Raw genomic sequence first — 19,769 nt, 5'->3', positions numbered from 1 at the left:
TATATGAACAGAAGATAGGAGAATAGGAGTGAAACCATATCACATAATTTCCGACCGAATATAGTTCTGATCTGATGGGATATGACATGTAAGATGAATTTATCTAGCTAGCCGGACTAGACATCTTATTCGCGATAGAGCTGTGCGATTTGGTTAATAGAATCGGGAGTTGTGGCTCCTTCGTCCCCAAAAAAATCACTACTCAAGATACCAGATTATCCACATTTTTAATCAGATTATCTGTAATGTGTAGTGGTTTTCATTATTAGTCAAAAAAAAACAGGGCCCATCTTCTAATAATACAGTTTTCACCCCATATGATACGATATGATCATTGTCCGTCTGAATTCGATCTGATTTCACCCTTAGTAAGAAGAGCCCGCAAGGAGCATTAGGTGTAGAGAAACGAGTCCACATAAGTTACAAACCCTCCACCCCCTTCCCTCCTCTCGAATAGCACTTCTCCTTGGACAATTATTTGTATGCCATCTGCCTCAGAATTTATATTTCTATACTTTTTATCTAAAAAATATGGACCGTTCCTTTCACCGTCGTCTGTCAAACTTTCCAAAAATTTGTGGGCCCCCAAAATTGCATGTATATTAGGCCTACTAAGCCAGCTGGCCTGTTACTCGCACCGAATTGGACTGAAACTCCGCGAGGGAATCCATCGCCAGTGGGATCGATCGTTACGAGAGTCGGGCAACAATTCTGAATCTGACGAGAAAAAGATCGCTCCGCCGAAACACTGCGGGAGTCGGAAGATGAGACCCGATCGGGCACCCACCGGGCAAGAAATCAAAGCCACGGCCGTCCCCTCTATCTCCCAGACGTGGCCACGGCTGGTCTCCTCTTCTGTTTCCCAGCCACGGCCGTCTCCTCCTAGAGCTAAATTACACGAGGAGATGGCAAATTGTTAGAAGAACGCCTAAGGCATAGTAGAGAGAATAAGAGATGATGGGACAAGACGTCTTCATGACTTTGTTCTATGAGCATGACTGAGCGAGAGAGATGGCTAAAACATGCCAGGCATGCCAATCACGAAATCTGTTGAGTCTGAAACTCTGGATGACTTAAGAAAGGTTAAGATAATAAAGAGGATGATCTGTCCTCTATTGATTAATTTAAATGACATAGTCGCCTGTTTTCCTCTTCTATATCTACGTCAGTCCCTGCCACCTTCGGCTGTGCTCGAGGGATCATCACCTTCATCCAGGATATCACCCGGGAGGCAGCTTATCTGACGGCGGACCATGCATGATGGAGGCACCTCTGCCTTGGGCAATGGGTCGGATGGCGACTTGGGGGCGGGGGGTGGTCATGGCCGATTGGCCATGAAACAACCCGCGAGAACCACAGTTCCCCGGGCACACTCTGCCAAGCTTGGCAACCATCTGCGCTCCATCAACCATGGACAACCTCACAACCCCTTGCACTGGCCGTGGAAGATTCCCTGCCCTGCCATGCCCATTGCCGCCACCAGACACATACTCCAGGAGTCCAGGAGCAGTATTGATGATCCATTGATGGTTGGATCAGGCTCTCTCTCTGATGCTCCTGTATTAGATCTTTGGATCTCATTCAAAATGAAATGCTAGAGAACATGAACATGGCCTTTTTGGTTTGGGTGCCAACTATTTTCCAAGTTCAGTTAATTGTTGTGCCCCATTACATTTATTCCGTAATTTTCTACTTTCTTCTTTAAACAATGGAATCCACATTCATGAGGTTTTATCCCACTTTTCAGTATGTTACCTCCTATCCATCTGTTTTGATATGATTGATAGCTGCTACTGAAAGTAATATATTATAGATATTGGGCAGGATCAATCTCTGCCTACCTGTTATAGAATATGACAGGATGTTTTTGCACATTAAATGTCTGAGCTTATTCTTTTTTTATGAGCAACAATCCAACATATGTTTTAGCATGTTGCTCAAGAATAGACCTTTTTTTTCCACTTGGTGTTTTTGCACATTAAATCTGAAATGGATGAGTGTTATCAGAAAGTTGTGCTGCCGAATATAAAGTTCAGACTTCCTTGTTTGGTCATCAACGCACCTGCTTCTGAATCCACTTTGTTTTGCTTCTTTTCTCGTCTAAGATGTTTTCCTGTCTAATATTTTATTTGCTGCAGTGCAATTTGGACCATCTTGAAAAATGCACTCCCCTCTGTTCATTTTTTTTGTGGCCTTAGCAAACTACTAGCTCCAATGCTAAGGAGAGCACTAACTACTAGCTCCATTTCTACTTTAAGGAGAGCATGACCGAAGGTGGGTCTCATCTGATTTAAATATCCCCATGGTTATAACCTGCAATACCAAATATTTTATTCTACTACAGGGCCGTAGATATGACTAGGCCAGGAACTATTAGCGTGAACACACGTCCTGTTCCACTTCTTGACTTTCGGAAGCCCTAGGGTCTTTGTGAATTAGTTTAAAAGAATTTTGATGTTCCATTTACTCTTTAGTCTTGACATCTGCTGATCACCAATTGATATTGAGCTATACTTTTTGAACACTTACATTGAACAGCTGATATATTGCTCTTGCTAACTTAAGCTGATATTTTGATACGCTGTGCAGTAAGCAAAAGCTCATTCTACAATGTTGTATCTATTGTGCCTTGAACTAAAAAAAAATGCTGTACCTATTTCTTTCAATGTTTTCCTGGTGCAGATAATCCAAAATTTGAGTTTATGAAACATGCTCAGGAATGTGGTGCAATTTTTTGGTGCCTACACAAGAGTGCCCCAACTTAGATATTATAACAGGTATATTACAATGAGATTTATGTTTTTTTTTACTTTTTATCATCTAGATAAAGTCTAGCAGTGGTTGACACCTTCTCTCTTTTTTTTTGCATATGATGCACGTCTTAGATTACTTTTTATCATCCAGATAAGAAAAGGTAGTTGAATGGAAGGTAGTTATTTACATTTTACCTTTTGGATTTTATCAGTCCGTGTACAGAAGGTAAAAGATGACCTGAAGCTTTTTGTTATTGGGGGGAAACTTCAATGGATGTGTTTTCACATTTGTAGGAGGCCTACTGCAGCTACACGTTCACCTGCAGCTGTAGCACAGTAGTAGTGAAACTGAAACAATACTGATGTCTATCCTATTGTGCATACTGCTGCCCTTCCTCTGTTTTGGTTACTCATGCTGCTCTCGCTCTCCCCTCGCTCCCCTCGTCGTGGTGGCTCGTTCCGGCGGCATCCTCTCCGGCTGCCCTTCCTCGGTGCGACGGATACTTGTCTTCAGCCACACAATGTTGAGCTTGCGGCCACTCTTGGTACTGTTTTTGGTACAAATTTCAGTAGGATTAGTACTGTTTTTGTATGCTTGTAAACTTTCAGTACAATTGGTACTCCGGCCGTTCTTAAATGTAAGATGTTTTACCTTTGTCCTAAGTCAAAGTCTTAAGGTTTGACCAATTTTATAGAAAATTCTACTAACATCTACGGAATACGACTCTAAATTAGTTTTATCAAATCTTTCATTGATATATATCTTCATAGTATACTTATTTGCTATTGTAGGTATTAGTATGTTTTTCAATAAATTTGGTCAAATTTTAAGAAATTTGAATTAGGACAAAGCTAGAACATCGTACAAACAAATTGGGGCCCTCCTCTCCCCATTCATCATCATTGAAGTGTGAGAAGAAGCAAGGAGGCTGGAGGCCACAGATCCAGCTGCGCCAACAAGGGCCGAAGCCCCTGCGGAGAAGAATCTCAATCAAGAATTCCCAGGACAAAGTGTTGAAGGCTTTTGATATATCGATTTTGATCAGAGTAGTGGACATGTCCTTTCGGTGCATGAAATTGAGAGAGTTGGCAACCAGTTTAAAATTATCATGGATGCTCCTGGACTGAACGGATACACTTTGAGCCTTGGAGATTAAGGAGGGGAGCTGCGGGGACAGACAAGAATCTTGGCGAAAATCTTGGAGAACCCGTGGGTCAAGCTGATCGGTCAAAATTCCTAAATGTCAAGGGGTGTTCTCTTTCTTAGGGAGCAGAATTGGAACCATTAAGTCGCCTGAAATTCTGAAAATTTCCTTTGTGAAGAAGGTTCAGGGCCGCCAAGACATCTTCAGCAATGATCTCCCAACAGAGTTTATTGAAAAGCCTGGAGAAGCCGTCTGGTCTTGGGGCACGATCAGAAGGCATCGCCGAAATAGCATTCTTTACTCCGTCACGGGAAAAAGGAGCTTCCAAAGCACTGTCATGAAAAGCAGGCACCGAGGGGATCTCAATTTCATCAAGGTTGAGACGGCAGTATCTACGGGGCACCGTCCCGAATATGCCTTCAAAATATTCTTGGGCGAGCTCGAGCTTTTCATCATTGGCAGTGGCAGTTCTATCGTTGAACCGGAGGACAGGGATCAGGTGTTTGTTAACTGCGCGACCCATCGTGTAATCCATGGGTATAAACCTATACCCATACCCTACCCATGATTAATCTTCGGGTATACCCATGGGCGTAAACGTCGACCCATATCCTACCCATTTGGGTCGGATGTTCGAGAGCGAGTTGCCACATTTAATACTTGCCGGCCATATAAGACGGACTCCAGTCGTCACATGCAGAGGCAGGATTACGAGCATATAGATAGCCGAGAGGCCAACGATGTCAAGTCGTCTGAACTGCCCACGAGCCAGATCTGCCGAACAACTTGAGAAAATAATTGGAAAAAAAATTACACGTGCACTGCCAGTTTATTAATTAGGCTTGATAATATTGATAAGCTCTTTCAGAAAACCAGCAAAAAATCAGAATAGACATACTCAACAAAATAATCAAATGTATATACTCATAAACGAAAATTTGTTGCTCTTCTAACTCTTTGTTTTAACAGGTGAAGTGAGATAGTGGAGAGAACTAAAAAATTAAGTAATTACGTCTCAAAACTTTTTTGACCGGGTGATGTTATATTTTTAAAAGGAAATGTATTGTTCTATTTTGAGAGAGTAGAGTATAGAGACATAATCTTCAGAAAAAACCAGAAAAGGGATATTTGGTTTCCTTAAAGAAGAGCAAAGAGAGGTTTTGATGCATGTTTTTAATGTAGCATTTTATTTTGTTGTTCCGTTCGACCGGACCGGCATTTTAGCTAGTTTTTTTTTTAAAGGGGAAGAAAACACCTGAAGAAAGTGGAGAAAGTGCGCATACATGGAATCTCATGCGAGAAAAATGACCGAGGGAAAAAGAGTATAACCCACATTCCGATTTTTGTCCTGACATTTCGAAAATAGTGGTTTCGCCTTTGTTTTTCTCTATTGGAATGAATCCATGTTCAGGGGCCAAGCTTTCTTTCTCTAGTTTGCTTGTATCTCTAAACAAGAGTTACAGTTCCTTCGATTGATAAATTCTGAGCCAATACAACACAAGAAAAAGAAATGAAATTATTGAGACTATATCCCTGGCAGATATCAACAGATTGTTCTACAAATAGGGGTGACATACTGACATTACACTTCCAGTCAACATTACAGAGTAGACGCTAGCTTCTCATTGAGTGGAGGAACCGAGGAAGTAGTATACAACTGTGGGTGGATATATGAGCTGACTCTTTATGTAACTGTTTTCTACATGTGGTATGAGTTGTCAAAAATTGCTACCTCAAAACTTGCGCGTGCTTGCGTTCCAAAATTCAAAACGGGGTGTCAAAAGGAGACTAATGAAATCTACAGACCAAACCTACAAGTCAATCAGTCAGCATGGAACATTATGCACAGCAAAATGGCAAAGCACTAATTTCAATATCCACATCTGCTAGTTTCTTTACCACGCATATCCAACTTCTTCTTTTGCAAAGAGCATATCCAACTTCTTGGTTAGTTTATATTGCCCCAACTGCATTCACAATAGCATTGAGGAGAGTTCAGTTAATTAATAATTTAGAAGACAAGAACAAAAATATAATTGTAGTTAACATACGTACCTTACAAATGAAAATTTTCATTCCCGTTTGGAGTGTATCTTGTTGCCACGACAATTACTATTCCATCCATACAAAATCCAGAAAATAGAGTATAAAAGTTTGGCAGGCATGAATCCCGTCTGTACATCCGTTACAGCCCCAAATCCATTAGCAGCACCCCTCAGTGTAATCGAGGAGCAAACCAGGTGCTCTTTTTGGCAGCAAGCAACTTGCAATGCATCAACAATTTGAGCTGCACTTCTAACATGGCACACCAGAGCAACCCTTCAGTGCTTACCTAGATTTTATAGACATGACAACATCTTTGTTGGAACTCACGTCAAGGGTGCCTTTTACATCCTCCTAATTCTCACGACACAAAAGTGTCCTGGACAGGTTTTTGAGGGAAGAAAAGGATAGCAAGTAAAGCACAAATACTTAATCCAATAGCACCATCAAAAGGATGCAGATGGTAGGTACTAATCATCCAGAAAGGAGTCTCAGGTTTGAATGTAATAATGCTACTGCTTTGTATTAGAAAACTAGCAGTCATTATTCCGGACCGCAGGCCAATTGGTGCAGCGAGATTCCCTTGGGTTCTTTGTTTAAGTCCAAAAAGCACTAGCGAAAGTAGCAAGAAACCTGGTACTGAAGGTAGAGACCTGCCATTCATTTGTAAGAGCGTTAGCATTTTTTGTTGCTTGGTCGCACCACTGAATCAAGTTTGCATATGGACAAAAGACATACATCAACCCACACATGAACTGTGGCCTAAACCTTTTATATCAGAAACTAACAGCAAAACTTGTAAGATACTCTGTATATCTGTACTGAGATGTTATGTACTACTACTAAGAAATTTCAAATAAATTGTGCCTGCATTTTTGTGAACATAGATACTGATTAATTTGTAGTGTACCAACGAGCAGTGCTCTGCTCTGCAGTGTTGTGTTTGAGCTGCGATCTATAAGCTCCAGACTCCCAAGTGTATTTTTTAAGGACAGGTCTCTCTGTAATCTATATGCACTGGAGTGGGCAACCTGGATGGAAGTTCACGGGCCAACCATCACGGTAAGCGCAAGGTCAGTCTGCCACGGCCCACTGGACAGGACTAGGCATGGGTCGCAAGCTAAGCGGTTTGTTGGTTGGTTGGGGGGCCATCCTCTCTCTCTGTCAAGCCACGGCTCTGACGCCATTTCTCGCTGCCGTAACCGCCAACCTCACTTCTTCGACCTCCCACTGTAATCCACTATAATTAGCTAGAACAAAGCATGCGCGTTGCTATGGATAAAAAAAAGTATACATATTTAAAAAGATCATAATATCATTTGTATCAAATCAAACCAAATCATCTATACCCTTCTCATGCGATTATTATTGCGAGGCCTAACAAGAGGCAGGCCAGTTCAAAGGTAGCGGACCGCCGCCACCAATTGCCATATTTAGAGCATTGAAGATATCTTTCGAGGTTGCTGCAAGAAGGTAGTTTGTTTGCCAACAGGGGTGAAATCAAGCTTTAATCTGTAGGGTTGGCCACTTCTACAGTCCACTCACCATAAACCAAAAAAAAAGTCTACTCCACTCGTTCTCTTTTGTGCCCACTCCGCTCCCATCACAGAGACATCTGCCAATGTCATTGATATTGCCTCCCAAATCATGCTCAGTTGCTGGTGGGTTATAGTCTTATAGATACCAAATTTACTAATGGCTGCCTCGAGAATTACCAGCACTAATTGAACTGCGTACTAAATTATAAGTAGTGAAATAACAGAAGGGATTGTGGCTAGAATGGACATACCGGTGAATTAGAGAAAAAGTAACTCCCGATATCAGAATGGCATGGTAGTGACCAAGATCAACAGCAACTTCTTCTGGAAGCCATGATCTAAAAACCACTTCCTCCACCACAGCAATGCTAGTTGCTGTCATAAACCCTCTAAGAGCTAGCAACAATACATTACTTGAAGATTTAAGAAGATCAAAGGGTCTAGCTAGTAGTGAAGATGACCCTGCTCGAAAAGTTGCAAAGCCAAGTAAAATGCTTATTGAATGCACCAAACAAACAACAGCCACACCTCCGACAAGACCTTGAAAAAATTCTTGCAGCTGCAGTGAAAGGTTAAGCTATCAATTTATATGCCAGGAGTAATCAACAAATCTTTGTACACGAGACTAAGCAATAATTATACCCTTGATGGAGATGCAAGATTCATCCCATATTGCTCAACTGGATTCTCGTAGCCACGTATTCTTTTTCCCCATAGCAGGACAAGTATCATTATAGATACATATAGGCCAACGATGCAAGCATCTCCAACAATTCCTGCTGAAGCGTTTATTGTCCAACTTTGAACAAGTGTTGGCAACAGAGGAATCACAACTGGAGACCATAGAACAAGTACCATGAAGGAAAATCCCAGGATCCTAAAATTTTGGAAAGATGAGTTAAGCACAACATGATAAACTATGAAAAGGTATAACAGATTTAATATTGTATGCGATGGGGACAGTATTTAAGATTTCACACAAGACTTGCAGCAGGAGAACAAGTTAAACTAAACCATTGATCAAATAACAGTCATTCTAGAGTGAGCCACTCATTGCTAATGCCTGCAATGCTTAAAACATAAGGTTGCGGCCGTCTGTTGTATTTAAAAAATGGTCATAAGTTCTGTTACTATAGAAGTGCAATTACATGACATGCAAAATTTGTAAAAGCTACTGGCTGAAATGAAAAGTTCGAGGACGACTCCTTCAGTACCCATAGAATGAAAAACATCAATCATAGTGTAAAAGAGGATGAAATTAGCTGAAAATTAATGAAACAAAACCATATAACTGAACCTAGTCTGAACCAAAAGAAACTAGGACTTGTTAACTATTGGTTACACCTGATAACATTTAAATTATGTTTTTTCTCTGTTCGAATATTTTTCTGAAGAGTTAAGAGCTTGGACGGACTAACCTCTGAAATAAGGGGCGCTCCCTGATATGTAAGAACAAGATGAGCCTGTCAGTCAGGCTCATAGCACCACGAATACCTCCCCAGAGCAGAGCGATTTTCCCCACAAATCTCAAAATCCCCCCTCTTTGTCCTAGTTCAGCTAGAACAGCAACCAGCCTGCTTGCGGAAGTCAGACATGATAAGAGTATTCAAGAGACAACAGAGAATAAAAAGGAAAAAAATGAAATGTGAATATTAAACAGACCTGTCCTGATCAACCCCACCATCACCTTTCGTCGGTACAACAGGGGCTGCAATGGACATGGCTTTCTCAGCAAAACTGCTCATTAAGTTATTCTGGCTCTTTTCCTGTCCAGTTTCGTCAAGACTATGCTGAGAGTATGTTGAGGTGCTATACATGCTACCATGCTCTTCAGCCGTCTTTTGCTGAGATATAAAAAGATACGCATTGTTAGACAAAAAGAATTAAAGAAAATATTTCAAGAACAAGAATTAGGAATTAAGAATAACTCAAATATACAATGGGCGTCAATTTTTTGTGTAACAAGGAATGTGCTATAAGGATCAAACTCTGTGATCTCTATACTTGTGACAAGTGACAACTAGTCCATACGAGATATTGGACCATGTTCAAACAAAATGCTGGGCTGACTTGAGGATCCATGTGTTTCATTTAAGGAAAAGGAGAATTGTAGAAATAAGACTCTGCATCGTTATACAAGTAACTTTTAAACATGGCCTGATGGCACGCACATGCGCGCACTCCCACAGAATTATGAACAAAATGTAACCACTTTTTAGATAACGGAAGCTTTATTACCCCTGCACACGAGATGCATATAGCCTAAAGTCTTAAATTATTCATCAAAAATACAAAACAAGTGACCAAATTAAAAAAAAAAAAGGCAACTTTAAGGCATGATTTCCTTACTTGATGATGTGCTACGAAGGCAGAAGCACCCAGGGCAGCCGTGACAGCCCCAACCATCATTCCTTTACCCTCTGACCTTGTTATCTCCTGCTGCTTGAGCTCAACATTTTCTTCAAACTGATAATCTATATTTACTTCTTTTTTGGTGGAAGGATCTACATTAGCTTCTTTTCTTGGGGATGGATTATCCATATTTTCTTCATCAGTATCCTGAATAATAAGATCCTCATTTAAAATTCCTGACTTGACTGCAGCTTTTGTAAGGTTATCATGCTTAGACACACCGACATGGAAGTAATTTCTCAGAGACGCTAAAGTTACACCAACTATGACACCCACTGGAAGAACATCTCTCAGATCATGAGATTGCTGAACTGCCGTTGATACAGCTTCAACAACATTTTCTCCATGAATCACACCAAATTTCACAGTTGTTGGATTCCTCTGCACACTTGTTGCTATGTATAACTCACTGTGAAGCACAATATTTCTAGAAACTTGAGCAGCGAGTCGTTTGACATCACGTGCAAGACTTCTTTGAAGTTGCTCTGCATTTTTTATCCCTAGTTTGCGACCAACTTCAATTTTGAGGGCATTTGATAATTCATCAGTAATGAAGTACGTGAGTGTCTGTTTCAGAGCACTACCAGGTAACCTTTCATTTACCTTGCTTTTAGTGTCAGCAAAATTTCCCAGAACCGAGTGGGGTTGCAAAATAACATTGTCTGTCCTAGATGGAGCTTGGGAGGAAGCTGCATGTTTGATCTCTTCCTCGATGCCACTATTTTTGTCAGATTTAGAAATGTTGTTATGCACATTGTGCATTTGATCTGCAAGTTTCCATTTACCCTCTTGTGGATCAAGGAGAAGTTCAGTTGCCGAATTCAAATGTGGTGATTGCAGTTTCAGTTGTGTAGAAAGAACGTCGTGAAGGTACAAAGCGTACTGCACCTTCAAGTAAGGGTTGGCAGCTATATCCAATAAATAATCAGGTGAGCCACTCGGCCACTTTGTAACATCACGATCCACATGGTTTCCAGATATATTTCTTTGAGAATTCCTCATCTTTCCTTTAGAAGGTGGAATGATGCTTAAATTGGATTTTCTCTCACCAAAAGTGTGATCTTCAGGCATGATGGAAGCTTCGACAGAAATGCTATGTTCTGGTTCATCAGATGATGATTGATTTTTGTTCCTTCCAATTGACACAGTGTCCACATCGACCAGCACATCAGACTCTGTCTCATCTACAGAAGGTTCAACAGTGATTCCATCAGAAGTGTCCCCATTCTCAGCGTCATGTTGTTTTTCAAACTGGTCAATCATATTTTCGAGAACTCCAAATACACTGTTGACAGCCATTTGTGTTGAGTCATCAAATCCAGTTAAGGCATCTAGTGCCTGTGTCACATTAACTGTGGGAGGTTTCGATTCTTCTGTTTTAGGCACTTGCATGTTCTGGTCAATAACATCATGTTCAACCTCATCTACATTGGCACTAACTGCATCACCCTCTTTTTCTATCACATAGGACTGTGGATTCTGCTCTGCTGTAACATCAGCTGACTGCACTCGCTCACTAGGAGCCCCATTTGAGTTGACTGTTGGTTGATCATCAGAAACATGCTTTGGAGCTGTTTCACTGCCCTGATCGATCATGTGCTGCTCTTCACTGCTTTCATTTATTCCAGAGCTATCTTTCTCTGATTTGTTGAGCTGTGTCTGTTCATTTGCCATTTCGATTCCAGTTCCAACAGGCCCAGAAGCTTGGCAAGACTTTCCTTGCGAAAAATCAATACCCTCTCCAGGGTTATTCTCGCTTGAGGTCAAATTAGTATCTTTCTGGTCTCCCTCATCAGTGGATGTAACACCTCTGTGCTGATCAAGCATTTTGACATCCTGAAGTCCACTTCCATGAGCCGACTCTTTGACCTTTTCTTGGACCACTCTCTTGGTGGTTGACCTTGTCCAGCCAAGCCGCTTTAAGGCATCTAAGTTAAAATTTTCTCGTTTAGATTGTAAAATTTCAGTCACAGAAGCTGTAAGCTTTCCACGCACATCCTCAGGTACAGCTTCTTCTAGAGCTTTCACAAGAGATTCACCTTGCTCCACTGCCACCATAACCTTACGAAAAGAAAGAAACGTGTAAGGAGCTTGGTGTATTCCTCATGAGACCATAGCACGCAAATTTGTGTTCCAAAGTAGAACCTCATTAATTTTAGTTTATACAAACACAGTATGTGTCAGATGATAGCAGGAAAGTTACAGTAGCTGACATCTCTCACAGGAAATTTCCTAAAATATAGGTGGAAGAATCATTCAAACAGTATGCATCTCTAGTTAAAATGTGTTAAGAAATCTATGTCGAGTTTACTGTAAATCGTAGTGTTTGTTTATGCAGGATCCTGTTCAAGTGCTAAGATTCGCAATAATCGAATTATGCATTGAGCAACAAAATAACTTCGAATGTTCAATGTCTGACCTATATTTCAGCAATAAAATGCTATAATGCATGAATAATTTTAACAAAACCAGATATTATTTACAAAATCTGCCTTACCTTCTTCTTTTGATCATCATCCAGAGTACCAGGCATTGTAGCATCCAGCATATGCATCACAAGACTTGCTGATTGTAGTACATGACCTTCTTCGACATCTTCAGAACTCTCTCCTGACTCCTCTTCATCTGCAACTTGCCTTATCCTGTCTATATCACTATTATCTTCTAACAGCCCACTTTCTAGTACTTCGGCGCCAGAATACCCATTTGCAGAATCGGTGAGCAGCCCATTTATCCCATGTGGAACATTATTATAGAAAATAAACTGAGATTGCTCCTGGAAATTATTGTCTTTTGGGACATTATTATTCGGTTGAGATTCAACGAATGCTAGACCTTTAGATGGGTTAATAGTCATATCCACGTCTTTGATAAGCGGATGACGACCCTTCAGAAGTGCAAACTCCACTGCTGACAACCACTGCATAAATCAAAATGATAATTTAACGTAACCGCTGAAATGAGCAACAAGGAATTACTAATTGCAGAAGCGATCCATAAGAATGTTAAATACTATGGAGTCCAGCAAGCGGTAGTGTTTGATATAGTCATATAACTGCTTAAAATGGGTCATAGATGCATCTAAAGCAACAGTTAGAAAATTCCTAATAGATCAAAGAAAAAGGATACATAGAACAGTTTCCGGAGACTTGGTCAAGCACATAATACATTATGAGTGAGCATGTGTGTGAGAGGAACATGAAGGGGGGAAGGGAAGAGATCATGGCAAATATCCACAAACATGCGTACAAAGTCTTCTTTGATTTGGCACAAAAATGCCTCCACTGGGTGTCAAATAAAGAAGATGACACCATTTACCTCTAAGGTCAGATTCTGGCACCATAACACAGTGTTTCTCTCGAAGGTGAAGACACTGGAATGTACACAAGAACAAAGGAGAAGGCTCGTAAAAGGATTTTCTGATATTGAACTACGTGGTACTGATAGAAGTGGCACAGTGCCGTCATCACTCTGCAAAATATGGCTTCAAAATTAGAAAACCAGATAGATGGTGTTTACAAGGCATGCAGCTCATAATAAGGGAGTTAAACATTTAGATATCCTGAGATTAGACTGATATGTAAGTGACATGACCAAGCCATACTATTGGTCGTATTAACTATATTTCGGAATCATACCTGTATAAAGAGTACAGGTATTTTCACACGGGCAACTGACAGCCTCATGCTATTTTCCGAATAGAAGTCATCAACAGTAGCAAACCCATGTGAAATCATGGATATTGCTCCATCAAAGTCCCGCAAACAGTTGGCTGACAAAGCCTTTTGAACATCAAAGTCTTTATCTTTTCCTTGAAAGAGTTCCTGAAAGAATAGAACATAAGTTACTTTGGAGTAAATGCCCTACCCTGGAGAAGAAAGCCTGCTTGCGAAATGCAGCGAATTATTCAGATCATTTCAGGAATAGTTCGCTGGTCAATTATCAACTTATACAGGGATTACATTCTTTCTCTAGTTACATAGAAAGCTAAAAAAATACTGCTATCACAAAATATTTACTACGGTAACCTTTCACTTGATCTGCGCATCACTGTTCGTGTATGTGCACGTGTGAAATTGTGAACACATATAAAGATATTCAAGTGCACGTGTAAGGGGCAGGGGAGGCGGGTTTGGAGAGATCATAGTGTCAAACCTTATTAGCACGCAGAATATCGACCAAGCCAGCCATGAGCTTTTGATCAAGAGCGATATTGTGAGGAAACGATCTAGTTGCTTCTTCTAGGTCAAAAGGATTGTCGATACAAACAGCAGCAGTAAGAGGAGTGGACTCTCCAACTTCCACAAGGTACTTTGTCAGCATATTGGCACCATATCCCCATCCAACACCCATTATTGTCGTCCATGGTCTTTTGCTGTTTATAAAGCGTACTGCTGTGCAGATATCATCACTGTCAGCTGCTGTAAATAACCTGCAGAAGCAGTATGTTTAGATGCCCTACAAATTTTAGGCAAGATATCCATCACTGCAACACTTCAAAACTTGTGTATAACCATCAATAGAGTACAATATTGCAGAGAAGTTCCTGGATAAAGAGGTGCGTGAAATCACTGTCTATCGATGTTCCTGAATAAAGAGGTGCATGAAACCACAAATTGTAATTTCTGCATGAGAAACTTTGTCAGCTTAGAGGTACCTGATGTTCCCAATTATAAGAATTTCCAGTACCACAAATCATGATATATGATGGAGTGACATGTAAAAAAGCTAACATCATGCTTGACCACACTGTCTGAGGTTTACTTGCCAATGCATGCTGTAGATACTTCCTACAGCTCGGAATCTACACGCGCTAATCGATTTTCGCTCTCAAGAACTTCAATACTCTACTATTTTAGCCCTAATTTGAGTACGACAAGTAATGAATTTAAAAAGTGAGCCTGGCTGATTTGGTTGGGGGAGAGGACCTACAATCCAACGACCTGGGTTCAAGCCCTATTTATTGTCCTTGTTTTTTGTTTTCTTTCAGAAACAGGGACAACAAATGAATTTCCAAACAATGTCCAGACAACAAGCATATGCCATCTCATGTTAGAATACTTTAGTCAGTTTTGTCATTAAGTTTGTAAGAGATGCATTTTTCTTCTTCTAAAATGACCAGTCAAAAGATGATCCACTGCTACAACAAAAAAAGGCCATTTGCATGTACAGTTTGCTCTACCATCATGAAATATTATTTTAGTTATTCTCCTGCAATAACATTCACTTCTACAATATTTTAGCCACACTCCAGTAGTACCAAACAGTAGGTTGTATAAATAATAATTTGTCTTACCTGATTGTAGTGTAACTTCAGAATGGACAACATTTCTGTTAGTCCAGAATCCAGATGTGACAAAGTTTAAGTTAGTTTTGCTATTTCTCAGGTGACTACGGAATAGACTATTTCTAAGACGCTAACAACCATCCAATTTGATCACTGAGATTCGTGCAAATGCAAAAGGACAAGAAGATCATCTTCGGATGGCTATGAATGTTGACTGAGAAATAACTATGTAAGTCGAATGAGAAATAGTCACTCATACACTGATAATAATCAGCAAAATCTCACACTTAGGTCTAATAAACACGAGCAACAAATTTACAATTGACTATGGAACAGAAATATATTAATGCTCAGGAGTAATGATAAACTTCTAGTTTTGTTCACGGCCTCACACAGAACTGTTTCTGGCTCATACTTGCTAATAATAATATACTCCAACGATGCTATGTGCACGAAGTGTGCATAATTTTTTACTTTAAAAGGAATAAGGTGAATAATTTCACCTTGGTGTAGTGAGCGGCGAGCCGCCACACCCTCTGGGGTTCATCACAACGGGGAAGTAGCCATTCTTCAGTGCATCCAACACGAACATCTCGATGCCCCTCTCCATGCTCCCTTCGGGAGTGCCAGGCACGATAAGCACCGTCGAATCAAGCCCATGCTCCTTATCCAGATCCAAATTCTCTGGCCAATCAAGCGCAACCACCCCGCCATCCTCCATGGGTATACAAATCCTCTGATAGGATATACGGCCGGCGCCTTCCCCGCCGCGCGCCGCGGGGATGCGGCCACGGCTTAGGTTCACGTAGTGCCGGTCCTCGGTGAGCAGCCGCTCGTTGACGCCGTCGAGGAGCACTCCGCCGTCCTCGAACGACACGGACGGGCACCGCAGCAGCACGCTGCGGTTGAACGGCGTCGGGCTGGTGAAGAGGATCCACTCGCCGGAGGCGTCCCCACGCCCGTCATAATCCGAGTTGGAAGGAGACGGCGACGACGGGATGCTGCTCCGGAAATAGGAGGACGGGGAGGAGAAGGAGGAGACGACCGCCGCGGCTGCCGCAGCCGCCGCGGGGCCGACGAGCGCGAGCGAGGCGGGGAGACTGGCGAGGACGTCGGAGAGGGAGGCGCGGAGGAGGAGGGTGTACGGGCGGTGACGCCGTCGCTGGCGGCGGCTGAGCACGAGGAAGAAGGGGGCGGCGCTCCTCGTGCGGCCCGCGGCGGCGGGGAAATGGGGGCGAGGTGGGGAGGAGGCGGGGCGGAGAAGCATCAGCGGAGACGATAGCCTTGGCGCTGGCGCGCGCTTGTCGAAGCTGGTAGGAGTGGGAAAACAGAGGAGGCGGCTACGGCGACGGAAGCGGTGGTGGAGAGAGGCGGAGCCGGAGCGGATTGGGGAAAAGGGAAAAAGGACGTCGACGGGAAGGAAAGAGCTCTCGAACTTTTCGCTCGAAAGGTTCTCGCAGTTCGTCGCTACATCACCTGGCGGGCCCACGGGTTCTCTCCCTGGGCTATGGGTCCCCACTTCGGCTGGGAGCGCGTGTCGGCCCCAAGGCGAGAGCAACGTGACACGTGTACGGCGCTCGTGAGGCGGAGGGGGGAAGAAGCCGTGGCCCGTGGGGCTATTGAACTCGGCCCTACCGGTCAGTGGAGAATGACTGGGGCGGTTTCTAGTGCGCGGGAGTGGGTGTTCCGGCCTGTGGCGCCGTGGCGGATTCGACCGCGTGGCGCGGCTGGCTGGCAGCCATGCATGGCTCGTCCGGGGACCGGGGCTGGCTGGCCAAAACAACGGGAAGGAACGTTCGAGCAGCTAGGCGGAGCCTCTCGATGGACCGTTGACCGAATCATTTCGCAGCACACACAGGCCACGGCCCGGTCGTCCAATTTTATTTTAGGCTTCGGCTCGGGGCTAAGCTCACCTCAGCCCAGTGCGCATCTTTCTGGGCCACCGGGAGGCCAACGGGCCGGGCCCGGCACAGCTTGCTCCGTTGTTAACCGGTCTTAGCCCAGCCCGATAGTTCGGCTGGGCTGGACCTGTTTAGCTCGATGAGAGGCTTCATATCAGTTGTACCGTAAAAGAGAGGCTCCGATTCAGAAATCAGAAAGGGGAGGAGGGGCGACCTTGCACCGACCTGCACCGACCGTGCACCGACCTGCTCGCACAACACCCTGGAGAGGGCTTCCAGTGGATGCCATCCTTCGTGGCAGCATCCGCAAGTTCCCCTACCCCGCCGACGTGCTTGGGACATGTCTGGCAGGCCACTACTGCTGACGTGAAAGCTCGGAACGCCGGCATGGCAAGCTCGGTAAGCAATACCGGATACCGCTTTGGGCCGATGGGGTACGGAAAGTGTTCTGTTTTGACAATTGAGGGACAACAATGGCACAGATTTTTTTTCGAGACGAAAAACGAACTTTTGAAGGATGAAAAAAGCTATTTTTCTAGCATTAAATCTAATACAGTACTAACTATAGTTTGAAAGGTGAAGTTTTCATGGTTAGTAGTCATATTTAGAATAAGAGTTGACTATTTTTCAGTCGCCGGATTTTTAAGTCAAAAGTTTTAAATCTCAGTTGACGTATCTGAACCGTTGGACTAAGATCTGATGGTAATCCTCAACTCGTTGGGTTAAGATCGGGCTGCCGACTGATACTTCTCGATAGTAAACCGTTAGAATAAAGAGAGATTGGTTAATTAAGAGATGCTTTAGTCATCAATTTGTAAATTACTTCATATACAAGACATACTGTCATGTATTTACATCACACAACGTGAAAGGATGGAGTAAAGAACATTTCTAAGTGGAAAGTAGCTAAACTATGCAACGGTAAAAGAAACTGTCAGAGTTTGGTCAGCATCCTAAATCTGTAAGCCTTGTCCTCTTCGCCCTTGACCTCATGTGAAGCTTTATAGAACACTTCTGTGAGATAGGAGGCATCGTAGATACTTGAAGAGCCTGCAACCAAATCGCTCATCTGAGTTCTGACGGAAGCATGCACATATAAGACCGGATCACTTAAACTTGCAGCAGTCAATATATACCTTGCGTGTAGTCACAGAATCGATCCCTTCCCGGAGCACTAAATCGGTGTAGTTAGTTGCTATCGTGCAATCGAGCGTAAACTGGGCCACAAACACACAACGAAAAACTTTCAGTTGCAGATATTAACTGTCCTGAAAATAAATCACAAGAAGCTTCTGAAATTAAAGCAAGAACAGCTAGGTGGTCTGAAAATCTGAACCTGAAGTTTTGGCAGCTGGAAGTTCATGAAGTGCGTGGTGGCGTCGATGCTCCCGGCGATCCTGATCTCGACGCGCATCCGCTGCGCCGAGAGCTCGCTGACGACGAGCCGGCTGACGTTGGACTCCTCGAAAAGGGCGTGCATGAGCACCGTGACGTTGCTGCTCCGCGGCGGCTGGTAGAAGGTCGGCACGTCCATGGCGCCCACGGACTCGTTGGCGTAGGCCACGCCGAGGTCCACTGCGCTGTACCTTATCCCGATCCCGTTGGGGTTCTGCGCCGCGAACAGCAGCGACGCCACCGAGCATGACGAAGTCTCGTTGCCGTCGCCGCTATAGTTCGATGACGAAGACCGGATGCTGAAGGATCTGTCCATCTGGATGGATTGCAGGTTGAAGGTCGGCTTCTTTAGCCTCGTGGCGAAGACGGTGATCAGCACGGACGCCACGACGACGAAGAGGGTCAGCGAGAGGAAGAGGTAGAGGCAGAGGCATTTGGCAGAGTGAGGAGGAGGTAGGCAGTGGCCGTCATGGCAGCTCTCCTTGCAGCTGTAGGCTCCTCTCCTCCCGCCGCCGCCGCCGCCGCCGCCGCTGCTGCTGATGATCATGACAGGATCCTTGGATGCATGCGTTCAAACAATTGGATCGCTAGCGCGCGAGAGGAGGCATCGATAAGGCGCGAATAAGAGCCACAGACTAAGATATATGGATGAATATATATGTTGTTGTTTTGTACAAAGCGGGAAGGAAAGGAAAAGCCGGCGGGCTTCTCCTTGGTTGCAAGCCTCGTGCAATACTTGAGTTGCCTTTATTCCTTTCTTGAAAAGTTTGTGTGAATTTGAGCTTCTTCATAGAGAAGATGGAGATCACTTGGAGATGTGACTAGTATCTGGTCTCTGCGGCTGAGATACTACTCTTGGTTGAAAAGTCACTACTCACAACGAACGGGTCAGGCGGGTCAGTCATCCGTCATCGCTGAAACATTAACGCCGATGATGGCCGTGCCAGGAAGACCACGTGGCATTTCCAACCGAGAAAAATACACGGAAGGACCTAATTATATTCTAAAGGTATCAAATATTAGTCCCTAAACTTTGAAAATGCAAGTTTGAGTCCTAATTCTTTTTTAAGTAGTTCATCACAGGTTCTAAGTGTGTATCTCCACGTCTGACGGGGCGATGTGTTTTTTTTTATCAACGCCACATAAGCTTGGACCTACCTGTCGGGTATCCCTTTGAATGGTAAACTTGCAAAATACCAACAGCTTTTATGTTCTTTATCACCCGCAGGCCGCAGCTCCTCACTATGTCGGTTCTGCTCTCCTTCTGAACCCTAGCTGCCGGTGACGATTTGGGT

General features: G+C 43.4%; 2 protein-coding genes and 1 long non-coding RNA gene across 4 annotated transcripts; 1 reads left to right on the top strand and 2 right to left on the bottom strand.

Moving 5' to 3' along the window:
• The first annotated feature begins 13 nt into the window (after positions 1-13).
• LOC112268830 lies at positions 14-3,416 on the top strand. Its single transcript, XR_002960319.1, has 2 exons — positions 14-2,777; positions 3,048-3,416. It is a non-coding gene; the product is annotated as an uncharacterized LOC112268830 (long non-coding RNA).
• A 1,923-nt stretch (positions 3,417-5,339) lies between these two features.
• Positions 5,340-16,590, bottom strand: LOC100840463. Of its 2 annotated transcripts, XM_014902990.2 has the most exons (13): positions 15,682-16,590; positions 14,047-14,323; positions 13,530-13,715; positions 13,210-13,362; positions 12,389-12,811; positions 9,829-11,952; positions 9,142-9,323; positions 8,898-9,053; positions 8,122-8,356; positions 7,731-8,038; positions 5,954-6,594; positions 5,798-5,865; positions 5,340-5,709 (listed from the first exon to the last, which is right to left on the bottom strand). In XM_014902990.2, exons 1-11 carry the CDS (start codon positions 16,443-16,445, stop codon positions 6,303-6,305), a joined length of 5,100 nt encoding a protein of 1,699 aa, XP_014758476.1. In that variant the 5' UTR covers positions 16,446-16,590; the 3' UTR covers positions 5,340-5,709; positions 5,798-5,865; positions 5,954-6,302. The 2 variants fall into 2 exon arrangements, with proteins under 2 accessions (XP_014758476.1, XP_010238192.1); XM_010239890.3 differs by having other exon boundaries at positions 5,340-5,865.
• A 1,273-nt stretch (positions 16,591-17,863) lies between these two features.
• LOC100825869 lies at positions 17,864-19,276 on the bottom strand. Its single transcript, XM_003578115.4, has 3 exons — positions 18,416-19,276; positions 18,216-18,296; positions 17,864-18,129 (listed from the first exon to the last, which is right to left on the bottom strand). The coding sequence occupies exons 1-3, from the start codon at positions 19,019-19,021 to the stop codon at positions 18,025-18,027; spliced, it is 792 nt and encodes a 263-aa protein (XP_003578163.2). The 5' UTR covers positions 19,022-19,276; the 3' UTR covers positions 17,864-18,024.
• Positions 19,277-19,769: the final 493 nt, after the last annotated feature.

This window comes from Brachypodium distachyon, chromosome 4 (assembly GCF_000005505.3).
Source record: "Brachypodium distachyon strain Bd21 chromosome 4, Brachypodium_distachyon_v3.0, whole genome shotgun sequence".
Taxonomy (NCBI): Eukaryota; Viridiplantae; Streptophyta; class Magnoliopsida; order Poales; family Poaceae; genus Brachypodium; species Brachypodium distachyon.
The sequence above is the reverse complement of the archived record's forward strand: the minus strand, read 5'-3'. Positions and strand labels throughout refer to the sequence as shown.